At 38.5% G+C, this 12,759-nt stretch overlaps 1 protein-coding gene across 14 annotated transcripts in view; it reads right to left on the minus strand.

Annotated features, from left to right (window-relative positions):
• The window catches only part of relch (RAB11 binding and LisH domain, coiled-coil and HEAT repeat containing), a 38,750-nt gene extending 26,180 nt beyond the window's left edge, over positions 1-12,570 (minus strand). For 4 of the 14 annotated variants that reach the window (XM_043225897.1, XM_043225894.1, XM_043225893.1 and 1 more), the window contains exons 1-8: positions 11,952-12,569; positions 11,022-11,072; positions 5,294-5,383; positions 1,990-2,061; positions 1,771-1,826; positions 1,559-1,672; positions 1,291-1,482; positions 889-989 (exon numbers count right to left, since the gene is read on the minus strand). In XM_043225897.1, coding sequence (XP_043081832.1) covers positions 889-989; positions 1,291-1,482; positions 1,559-1,672; positions 1,771-1,826; positions 1,990-2,061; positions 5,294-5,383; positions 11,022-11,072; positions 11,952-12,411 — 1,136 coding nt within the window. In that variant the 5' untranslated portion in view covers positions 12,412-12,569. Of the gene's footprint in view, positions 1-888; positions 990-1,290; positions 1,483-1,558; positions 1,673-1,770; positions 1,827-1,989; positions 2,062-5,293; positions 5,384-11,021; positions 11,073-11,951 lie in introns of all 14 variants that reach the window. The other 10 variants (XM_043225905.1, XM_043225901.1, XR_006247934.1 and 7 more) reach the window with 9 other exon arrangements.
• Positions 12,571-12,759: the final 189 nt, after the last annotated feature.

Below are 12,759 nucleotides of genomic sequence, written 5' to 3' on the forward strand. Positions count from 1 at the left end.
GTCATAATGATGAGAGTCTATTGAGCTGGAGGGGGAGGAAGACAGTTTCTATAGTGCTTGAGTCATGAAAGACACCGGAAGGTATAAATAATATTCACATAAATTGAACATACCAGTAGTTTCACAATATACACAGTCCTAAACAAAATCTTAAGATCAGGGGAAACATTACCAGGTTGTGAGTACTGCTTCATGATGTCAAAATAGTTTTTTAGCGTATGGTCTTAAACTTTTGACCAGCTGATGAACAGCAGTTGTTCAGGAGTGTTCAGCTTGGGGTCAATAAGATTTTTTTTACATATAAATTATGATTATTTTATTTAGCAAGGATGCTGGTAATTAACCTAAATTGACAGTTGAGAATATTTATAATGTGACAAAATTCTATTTCAAATAAATGCTGAATTCTAAAATGTCCTATATATATATATATATATATATATATAAAGCATCTATACACAAATATTAAGCAGTACATTTATTGTTTTAATCACCAAATCAGCATATTAGTATGATTTATGATAGATCAAGTGACACTAGACTGGAGTTAAAATAAAAAACTTTAGTTTTACTAAATATGGTATTGTTATTATATGGTATAATATCCAGTAAATGTTTTTTCCAAATAATGAAAAAATATGCTTTAGTGACAGTTTAGCAGGTTAACTGATCGGCATTAACATCATAGGAAACCGTGACTAATAAAATCCAAGTAAATATTTTTTCACAAAGAAATATAGTTTTTAGAAAGAGATCAGACCCTGCAGATATTAATTACGACAGAAATCCCAGGTCGCTGTTCAGGGCTCTGATTATACAGGCTCATGCGGCAGGTGTCTGATGGATCTGATTGAATTTGGCCCACAGGCAGCAGGCCATGACTCTTACCTTTGGAGCTTTTTAATCTGTTCAGCCAGACTCTGTTTCTCACTGTTCAGCAGGCTGATCTGATATTCCAGCTCCTGAACCACTTCCTCCTGCTGCTGCTTCTGTGGATAGCATCAAAATCACTTAAAAAATTGGCATATTTTTGACCCAAGAGAAACCGAAGACCATTCTAAATCACATTTTAGACCCGAGAGCAGCATGTTTAATCAAAAATACATTTTTAATATATATTTGACACGGGGTTACTAGAATTTGGCCATATTCTGATGTAAGATGTCATATAAATGCATTAATCTGATGGCAGATTAAACCAGTATTCCAGGTTCAAAGAATGTGGCTAAAATAAGTTAAAGTATGCCTTTAAATCAGATTTATTTTCATAATAAAGGCTAATGTAAATACCTGTATAGCCTCGGTTTGCTGCACAGGTTCCTGGGTAAAATAGTCTCCTGGCAAGTCATTTGGGTCCACATTGACTCCCACGTCCACAGTATCCCGATGCAAGGGCAGACTATTCCCACAGTTCCTATAGAGCTGCAATAGGTCTGGAGGTTTGGGAATGTTTAGACCCACGTCATCCCACAACTCAAAATCCTGCAGAAATAAAACACTGTGAGTACCGGGAAGAAACAGGATACTAAAATAGTGTATAAAAGGAATAAAATGTTACCTGGTCATCATTTTCATCAGAGAATGTGATGGATGTTAATTTATATTCATTTTTCAATAAATACTCATTAACTAAAAAATTTAAGGCTCTCTTTTCAAGAGGGCGGATAGGTTCCTGAAAAAAAAGAAGAGTTCATGTAGATCGTTTTAAACTAATTGTTCACAATGAGCTTATAAGAGAAAATCTTTGTTTTATTTTAAAAATGGGGTAACCTGAATTTCAGGACTGGATTTGTAGTTTTTTCTCTCTTGAGAGGGAATCTCGCATTCTACACAGAGAAAGAAAGAAAGAAAGAAAGAAAGAAACGGAGAGAAAGAAAAACGAGTGAGCTGGAATTTGATTTATGCTGGACATTACAAACTGCCTTTAGGAATGAGAGCAGCTCCTATAGCAGAAGGAACTGAAGTGTGTAAAAGTTGAAAGTACGCCACCTGCAGCCTGAGTCAAGTTGGCACGAAGAGCCTGAATGGTCTCCTTGGCTTTCCGCAGTTCAAACTCCAGAACTGGACCAGGGGGAAGTGGGTCACACACAAACAGGCATCCAACCAAGAGAAGGGAACAAAGAAAACAAAAAAAGGGGAAAAAAAAGAACAAAGGATGGCCATGAAAAAATAAAATCAAAAAAAAAAAAAAAAAAAAAAAAGAAAGAAAAGAAAAAACGACAACTTTTGTAAGAAGCTGAGGCAGAACCAAAACAGGGACATGCACACTATGGATCTAATGAACACATGCAGCAGAGGTTGCTGGAGGAGCTGCCAGATCATGAAAATATTAACACATTTATTTTCCTTCGTGGTTTTATTTACTCGCAAATTCTCTAGCTGCTGTCTGACCAGGGATTTAGAGAAAAATCAAAAGTCGGCTTGTTTGGATGAAAAGGTAAAACAAAAAATATTTCGCAAAAAAAAAAAAAAATCATTTTATACTTTAGATCTTCTAATTCCTTTTGGCTTTAAAGCTGAAGTGTGTAACTTCTGTGCCTCTAGCATCATCAAACAGGGTTGGCGAGTTATACGGCCTGTCCTAAATATTGAGCTTTAAGTTAATTTGCCATTTAGCAGCAATAGCGTACATGTGTCCCTAAAGTTCACGTGACCACTTTTTAGGTCGCAAAATTGTGCTTCACGTCTACATTAGGAGTGGAACAAAAAGTGCAAACCGTGTCATTTGGGATGGGCCTAATCACAGTCAAAAGTACCGATTTTGGAACCAGTCGGTACCGAAGTTTTAAAAATGTCTGCATTTTAAATAAAAACTAAATGTTCTACAAAAAGAAGCCTTTCAAAAACAAACGTGCTTTTCTTACGGAAAATCTTAGCGCCTCACAGGATTCGGTTAACAATCCCAAATACACACAAATGCAAATCCTAAATACACCGAAATCGAAATCCACCTGTTGTGTGCATTTGATCTTTGTTGTAAAACAGTTGTTTAATTGCAAAAGGATTTACTAGTTTGTGCAAAACCCTGCAGCAATCCTGCTACCGTGGACCTGCTAGACGAGTTCTAACACAGGCTGTGTCTCATTCCGCTCGCTAATTTCTAAAACGGGAATCGGCACATTGTGAAGACCGAATTTGGGATCAGGAGCACTTTAATGCACTAACAGAACAATATTCAGCATTCTATTCAAAATCAGCCATTCTGACAGATTTTTAGGAGCATTCTGGAGGCAAACATTTCGAGTGTACCGGAACAATTGCAATCATAGGACAGGCCTGGAAGTCCTTGGGCCGCGTATGAACTAGAGAACGGATTGAGACACGCTCAGAGACACCGGGAAACAGAAGCATGGAGAGCACAGGACACTTTGCATGACTGTGCACTGATGATCAGCAGGTGGGACCCCTACAAGCTCTGCTTCCTCATATGTTTTCCGCAACACCATCTATCCGAACAGGGCCAGATAAAGAAGGTAAAAAGGAAAGAAAGATGAATTCAAACACAAGAGTGAATGATAAAAAAACTCTGGGGAGTGATGGGGGGGAGAAAAAGCTAAGAGAAAGCAGAGCTCAAACAGGACAAAGACACTTACGCTGCTGATCGACTCAGCACAGGATGCAAGTTTAACAAATGGAAAAATGTAAGAACAAGCAAAGAAAAAAAGAAGTGGCAAAGGTGTGCTTGCCTGGATGGTTTGTGGTCCAGTATTGGAAAGAGAAATACTGGAATAGAGACCCATCAGACAGCCAATAAACCCCAGGTCAGACAGCCAGGGCTGTGCTCATCGCTGAAGGGGTCAAGATTTGGGAGCAGATGCCCAATTTGGGGTGCAAAAGTGACATTTTGTTCAAAGCAATCTTATTCTGCTGCACGGTTCCTTAGGCTTTCTACTTACCCATAATTAGCTTTCAACAAAATCACACTTATAATAGGCACATAACACCTTAAAGCGAATGAAAAATACCCATTAGCTAAAATAAATTTGATATATTTAACATTCTTATTTGCTTTGTTCATTTATTACACTATAGACCTGTTCACAACAAAATTAAAGTCACATACAATTTTATGTAATATTTAACTAAAAACTATATTTTTGGAATTAAAAAAAAAAAATTCAAAAGAAAAAATTCATTAAGTTTGACCATGATAATAAAAATAATATTGTATTAAATAAAATATAGAATAAATTAATTAACAAATAATATGAGCTCATACATTAAAATGGCTTTGTTTTATTTAAAGCTATAAAATAAATAAGCTAAATATATCACTGGATAGCAGAAACGCTGATACTTTGGAACCAGTTAAACCAACAAATATTTGTGTACGGCTAAGCTGTGAGGAGTTTTTTTTTTTTTAACGGCGGGAGAGGGTAGGAGATGTGATTTTTCACAGGAATTATTAATAACAACACTTTTCGATCTGGAAAATATCTGCCAGGATAATGTAGGAATCTGAAGCTCGGGGGGGACTCAAGCTAATGAAACAGAAAAAGCTCAAGGTACAGTATGGCAACCTAGCCAAGCAAGTATCAAAACAGGGGAATGACAAGAGAGGAAACGTGAGAGCCAGAAAACCTTTTGCTTGGAAAGAAATGGGAAAGCAAGACAGTTATTGTCAGCACAGCCCAATTAGACAGAAAAGTTTAGTGATCAGGCTATTAGTTAACCTTCCTACTCGTCTATAGAGACCACTCATCTACGAGAGCGCTGATGAAAGCGGTCAGTGAACCATGCGGTTTGACCCATGTGAATTCACATCAATCATGAATGCCAAGAATACTGTGTCATATACGGTAACACTGACCAAATCGCCTCTCGTAAAAGAGTTTAACACAAGCCACTGAACCACTAATAGTTTCCAGAAAAATGTCCAGCGAAGCCAATTCCATCTCATTTTGCCTAAAAAAAATGGCCATGTACTGTAACTGCTGAATTGCGTTCTTGGAAATTCAGGGCATTAGTAAATAGAAAATTTGGCAATTGTCAATGGTGGTCTAATATGATGATAAGTGCGTGCAAAATTTATAAAATTAAACGGGCTAAAGATTTCCACTATTAAAAGTATCGTATGACACGAAGTTAGAATTCAAGAACACTTACGCGTTTAAAACCGACCACATGACCAGTCACTGTGGCTGAGGGAAACGTATTTAACTAGCAGCCGACTGTCCCGGCGCGAGCACACCGCAAACAAATCCAATATGATTTTTCAAACATGATCATTAGGACTGAGTGTTAACGCTGCAGTTCTGTTGGTTGAATGCATTGATGCGACTTTCTCCCTTACCTGCCACTCTTTCATCCGTCTCCCTGTTGCCATCGTCTGAATAACGTGCGAAATCCAAGGAGTCCAAAGTACTGATGCTGCCAGCTCGATCTGGAAACAAACAACCAAAACAAAAACGGATGTTAATTTCCCACCTATCTTTAAGGGTTTCATGTTCTACCCGAAAACAAAACGCACCCTTATTAGAGAGAACACTAAACTAGCATTTACAGAAAGTAAAGTGGTGACATTTTGATTTGTTTTCGGCAAACTAAAGCAGTCAACGGTTATAGAGAATGGGTTCTGCTTAGGCCAAAACTTTCCAGAAGCACAGATCTCTTTGTCTGTCTGCACCGCTAGAGGGAAAAAAAAAAAAAAAAAAAATACTGCCAACATCAAGCCCCCACATGGACTCCCCCTAATTCTTCATGCCAGCGATTGTAGTGCGTTGTGTACACTGGCATGGTAACACATCATTCAGCAACAAACCACGTTTATTTATTTTTGTGATTTCGGATAAATGACCATATAATAATAGTGATCTGGTACATAACTATATTACAGATTCCGCTTTATCTGAATATTTTTAAAGGGACAAGGTTATAAGAAATCCATTGCATCCTGATCCTCTGAAAGGAGAGTAACTGAATTTGACAGTGAAGTTGGGTACTCACTCATGAAAACATATTTTAACTTTCAAAACTAAAAACGTCCTCTCCGATACATAAACTTGTTTTGTGAATTAATTCGACAATAATAATTATAATGAAAAGTAGAAAAGTCTTGTTCTATTCCTGCTGTATGTAGCACCTACGGCTCTGTCTTTTCTTTTCTTTTTTTACCAAGACTCCTTAAAAGTTGTTTAAATAAAATAATACAAAAAAACTAAGTTTAATAAAAAAAAGCCATCTCTTTCAGAAAATGCTCATGAAAAGTGAATTCATTTAAGGATTTTTGGCACAAAACACTAGACAAGCATGACAAATGTATCTCAGGGAAAAATTACATAAAATAAAATAAAAGATATGGCCTCTTTAAATGCTTGTGCTCTCATCGCACCATTTTCTTTGACTCAAGCTAAATATTACAATGACTTGAGCATGTGTCACATGATGGCAATAAAGCTCATGGACTCAGTCCTGTGAGGCACAACCTCAATCCTCCAATAAAACAGAGAAACTTTACTGTCCTTCAAATAGGTGATTTGTTGTATGTGTGTGTGTGTGTGTTTGCATACCAATATGAGCTTGCATTCTGTATAAATGCAGTTGGCTAAATGTCAAATGACTAGTAGTTAAATCTGCCTATCACGGCCTTGGACAGAGAAGTATTGATGAAGGAACAGTTTTGCGACTCTCTCTGGGCGTGACTTGAATGACAAAGCCGAGATCCGACACGCGAGAGCCACGGAGCTGAGCTGAATAAACGTCTTGTCAAACTGGTTGACAGGGAGGAGCTGGTGGTTCTGCAAAGGCAATATGCGAGCTTGACCTATGCGCAAGATGCTTCCTTCAAAGAAAGATATTGAAGGGCTCTTGTTCAATATGTCAGGCGAGTCCATGTGACTCCTGAGTAAGCGATAAATGTGCACACGTACTCGCTTCCGTGTGGTGAAGCTCACAAGTAGAACTGATAAACAGTTTGATGTTAAAACACGCTCTCATTTTCGAGTTTATTAAGCAAAAACGATCGTAGGCTGATTTCTACGAAAAGGTAACATCAAAACATTGATATAATGACTATATTACTTAATGTTATTTATACGATACATGCACCAATCAAAAGGAGCTTTTGCGTCTTATCATCATCTAACTTCACATCTCCTATCGGAATTTGACTACTGAGTGTTTTGCATCAGCAGTACAAAGTTATTTTAGTAGCTCAGGAATCCGAGGGAGTGATAAACACTGAAGCTAGGCTAGGTTTATACAAAAAGGAGCTATTTCGCTTTAGACACAGGTTACCAAAATCCACAAATTAAGTATTAACTACAAAGCAAATGGCCACAATAGTTAAAAATCAAAGCCACACCCTGAGGGCCACATAACTGCTCCCTCTTTTCACTTCAGCTACCACATAAGTGCAATGTGCGATCTACCCACGAAAGCAGAATTTTTAGAAGGGGATGGATCATAATAGCATACCGCAGGTGAATAAAAAAATGAATTAAAAACCCCCATAAAAACAGCAATATTGTAAAATATCACAATTTATTTTTTTTACGTTTTTAAATGTGTTCTGCACGATCCTTCACAAATCGAGCTACTCAAATAACACTTCTTATTACTGTCATAGTTGAAAAAAGTTGTGCTTAATAATTATAATTAGGCACAACTGATTGAGCACAACAATATTATATAATTAATATAATAATAATGATTATGGAAGGCATGAGATTTTTTTTATTCCTTTAATGAACTGAAAAAGGTCATAACCTTGTATCATATATTTAAAACAAAAATCTTTTGTAAGTAAATTTCTTTAATATCATTTTTTGATCACATCTTAATGCATCCTTTCGGAATAAAATAATTGACTGCCCTGACTGACATATGGTTTTAATTTAACCCAAAAACATACAGACAATATTGTCGATAATTGTGGGACATTATAATTTAACTGTGTATATAGGCAGTAGCTCGATGCAGGTCTGCAGAATATTGCATAGGAAGAATCAGTAGAAATCTTTCTTCTGGTCTGTTTGTTGTGTGTCTTTCAGAGCTCAATGAATAGGTGTGTCTTTCAGAGCTCAATGAATAGGTTGGGGGTTGGTGGGTGCACAGTCAATTGTGCAGTAAACAAGATTCTGATGACAGCCCGACAGCTGCTTCGCAAAAACTGATCCAACAGAGTCTGCATCATACGGTTTACAATATTCATTCAGAGCAGCTTCAAAACCTCTCACATCCCAAACACATAGCAGCCCTTTCATCCCTGGAGCGCTTCTCAAGCGGATGCTGCGTCTATCCAGCAAAGGATGAAATATCGGCGAGAACGTGTGAGGTGTTGATAATGTCTCTTCCTGCAATGACGTGACACAAGCATGGTTGAGAGCCATCTGCTCACTCTCAGCTGGTTGCCAGATCCTCTTTTGGGGAGGGGGTTAGTTCTATAATCCTAATAAAAACCCTGTGGTTACTGAAACCTCTGTGTTCTAGAACCGGGTCAACACACAGCTGTCAGCAGCAATTAGGCACGTATTTAAGAGTTAGGTGCGATTGAGTCTCCAATGCAGACTTAGCAGTAACGCAGTCGGGGGAAAAAAAAAAAACATTTAGGGGATTGGTTGACACAATCAGGCAACCCAGGTCTAGTCTTCTAATTTCAATAGCACCCCCTCTCCCTGGAGAGTGGTGTCACTTAAGACACTGCACTCAGCTGATGAGGTCACATCCTGTCTTTTGGTTTTGCACTCTTAAAAATAGGTTCCATGAAGAACCTTTAACATCCATGGAACATTGTCATTTTCTTTAGTGGATTTACAATATGCTTCCTTTACATAAACCTCTACATAAATTGATGCTTTGATTAGTTCAATTAATCAGACCCAAAATAAAAGTATTTGAGGCATGTACTGTGTGTGTGTGTGTGTGTGTGTGTGTGTGTGTGTGTGTGTGTGTGTGTGTGTGTGTGTGTGTGTGTGTGTGTGTGCGTGTGTGTGTATATATATATATATATATAATTACTCACACGTATTGTATACAATATCAGTTATGTTAACAAAAATATACACATTGAAATACTTTCAAAGTATATATTGTATGCGTGTGTACATGTATATTGTTTATTATGTATGTGTTATACATACATCCAATTATTATGTAAACAAAAACTTTTATTTTGGATGTGATTAATCACAATTAATCGTTTCACAGTTTTGATGTTTTTATGGAAATTAACTTATGGTTGACATATAGTTTTTGCATATTAAACTCAAATATGAGAAAGTGTGTTTTAACATCAAGCACATTATCCACTTCCTTTTTTAGATTATTAAAATGTTATTAAGAAAACAAGGTCCTTTTAAGAACTGTTGACTGAAAGGTTCCTCGAGGAACCCAAAGTGGTTCTACTGGAATCACTTGGGAGGGAAAACATCCATTAGTTGACATCATACATGGTTGAAATCACAAACAGTCAAATCAAGAAATGTATAAATAGGCTACATTTCATTTTATAAAACAAATTAAGGTTTTCATGTACTGTGGGAGGATCGCAGGACTACAGAACACGCAATTTTACAAATCCTAATAATAACAGATCTAAGCCTCTTTGATGAAGGAAAGATGCTTGTCCTGCGAAACGAGACAAATATTCAGATATAATACTCTTTGGAATAGGCAGCTGATTAGATGGATTAATGATTGTTTTGAACCGTGAATAAGCTTGCATGAAAGCCATTTCAACATGCCCACCCACATGTTCAGTCAGCAGCAGGCTGAGAGAATGTGCAGTTGATGTGCACTTATGCCAGGAAGTCATGCAAAACACCCTGCGTAAAAACTGAGGGATAACTGTGATACAGGACAGACCCGAAAGCATTTAGTCTAATATTTGATCGTTATTTCCTCATTCAATCAATCTGTAGAATACCTGCAGCAACCACAGAAATGTTCCATTAGGTTATCATTATACAAGATTTGTACGAAAGCAAAGGCTTGTGCAAACCAAGAGACAACCGTAAAGATAAGTATATTAGCATCCACACCAATGGATGATAACGTTCTGCTTTTTGTAAGTGCAAACACGGTTGTGTGTGTATGAGCCACTTTAAACACTCGATTCTGATTGGCTGTCAATGTTCTTTCAATGGTAATTTTTTTTTTAATATTGTTTGAATTCTAGTTACTATTTTTTATTCATAAAATATCTATTAATCTTATTATATCTTATTTATTGATATTCTAAATGTTAATTTGATGGTTACAGATTAATCTACAACTTAAAAGATTAAAGTGAAAAAACAACAACTGTGTACACTGCATCACAAGTTGACAACACCCCCCCCATAATTTATGCAATATTCAATATTCAACTGTCAACACATCAAACTTGCAACAGCTCAGAACAAAAGCTTGACTAATTATATGGTAAATGGCAACGGCTGATTGGTCAATACCATTTTTTAAGGTGGGGCTTAAAGGGACAGCTTACCCAAAAAAGACGATTCTGTCATCATTTGCTCACCCTGATGTTGCAAAACTGCAAGAGATTCTTTCTTCGATACAAAACAAAAGAAGCTATTTTGAGACATGTCTTTCTTGTCCAAATATTAGAAGTCAATGGTAACCAAAATGTTTGGGTTGCCAATATTCTTCAAAAGGTCTTCTTTTGTTTACCACAGAAGAAAGACAACAGCTTTGAAACACCATGAGGGTAATATTTTCTGTCGTTTGTTTTTGTATGAACTTTCCCCTTACATTATTGGTTTTTGTAGCCTGTAATGGCTCATTTAAAAAGGCTTGATTGTCTTCGATTATTGATTTTAGTTTAAAATGATCAACACCGTACGATCTTGCAATTGTCAATCCAGGCTGCACCTACATGCAAGCTAGTAATCAAGAAAAACAAATCCCATCATCATGCTTTGAAAGGCAAATAGTAAGAGGCAGACAAGTGCAGGCTAACAGATAAGAAACTTCATTTTGGAGCAAAAAGGTATAAGAAACACAGACCACGAAAGGAGTTCCTGATTACACCAAACAAAGTACATCAATCCCATGTATCACTGCACACAGGTTTTACATACCCCTCATGTGAGCATCTTTTTTTCTCCTCTTTCTATCCTGCACCTGCGCAGCTGGAGTCAGTGGGAAGACTTCACATCACATCACACAACAAAGACACAATCCAGCCATAAAAATGCCTCCTCTACAAGCCTCTGTACTTGAATGCAATATACTGAAACACGGTAAACAGCAATATGAAATTAACAGGTAGTCTAGCTAGAGTACTAGTTTGAACAGCTGCTATGCTTAAATTTGGTTTAAAGAGCAAGAGAGGCTTCATTCCAAAACCTAGCGAGTTGCCTACCTAGACAGCATTTTGGGCATTCATTTGGGTACTAACTAGGTTTCCTGTTACAAAGCCTAACTAGATAATGGTTTTGTACAATGGTTTGCGTGCTAACTAGATATCCAGCTCCAAAAACTAGCGAACCGCCTAAACCTAGTGAGCTGCCTACTTAGGAAGCATTTAGGACATTCATTTGGGTGTTAACTAGGTTTCGGTTACAAAAACCTATTGAGTTGCCTACCTAGACAGCATTTTTAAGAATTAATTTGAGTGACTGTTATTAACTAGACATAGTGTGAGCTGCCTATGTAGAGAGCATTCTAGAGCACTCGTTTGTGACAAGTATCCTGTCACACACGCACAAAATAACATCTAAAAATCAGACTAAAGTGGTCTCCGTGTCTGGTTTTAATAGTCTAGCTGGTTTTCCAGACTGGTCAAGATGAGTTTAGCTAGTTTAGCTCGTCGGCAAGCTGACAAGTGTCCAGAACCTTAAAAACCTGCCAGGTCTAAACAGGTTACGGGACCAGTAAACCATTTATACTGTTTTTTTATTAGCATATGCAGTCTCGTAGGTTTTGAAACAAGTCCATTTCCTAATACAGGAAGACTGGCCTTTATTGCAGTCGGACCTACATTATAAACATATTATCTCATGACTTACTAAGCGGACCTCCAGGACCGACACCTTGCTCTTTGCACGCGGGTGGAGTTCCGCTTTGCCGCTCGAAGTTGCCTGGATTGGAGAAATAATCCCGCAGGCGAGGCAGCTCGCGTCCGGCTTCCAAAAGCTCGGTGTGCAGCTCCAGGGCCGTGAGGATGTACTGATCCCGGAGCAGCTGCGCGGCGATCGCATCCAGCGACACCCGAGTCTCCGCGCCTCCTCCTCCTCCGATCCCAGCCACCGCCGCGGCCGACGCGGGGATACCGTCCACACTCGGGCTGGTTCTGTTGCTGGACAGCAGGACGGCTGGATCGGAGTACGCCGGCGGGGAGAAGGGACCGAGACTGTGGCCTTGCGCTTCATCACTTGGGCTCCGCTCGGTGTCCGCGCCATCCTGCCTCTGCTCCGCTTCCTCCTCCGAGTCACTCACGTTAAACGGGTTGACATTACCCGCCGCCATTTTGCCGTAAGGTGTTCAGCCAGCTATCTGGCTAATATGTTTTTCCGTCTTCCTGGACGGATGTCAAGCGAGCTTTATTGCTCCTAATCAATGGGGCTCCGGGAAATATGCTTTGGTTGGTGGGGCCGAATGTCATTTCAGCACCCGCCTCCTCCCTGCCAAGACACGAGCGGAAATGACGTCATGCACTTCGATTAGCCTGGATCAGGCAAGCGGACGTGAGAAGATCCGATGAAAAACCATAAGATGTCTTATTAAAAAGATTTATTTATCAAACGCAAAACAGCGCAGCACACACGCCAGACAGCCGTCATGGCAATGCAAATTAACTTATATATGTGTGTGTGT

This window comes from Puntigrus tetrazona, chromosome 24, assembly GCF_018831695.1.
Source record: "Puntigrus tetrazona isolate hp1 chromosome 24, ASM1883169v1, whole genome shotgun sequence".
Lineage (NCBI taxonomy): Eukaryota > Metazoa > Chordata > Actinopteri > Cypriniformes > Cyprinidae > Puntigrus > Puntigrus tetrazona.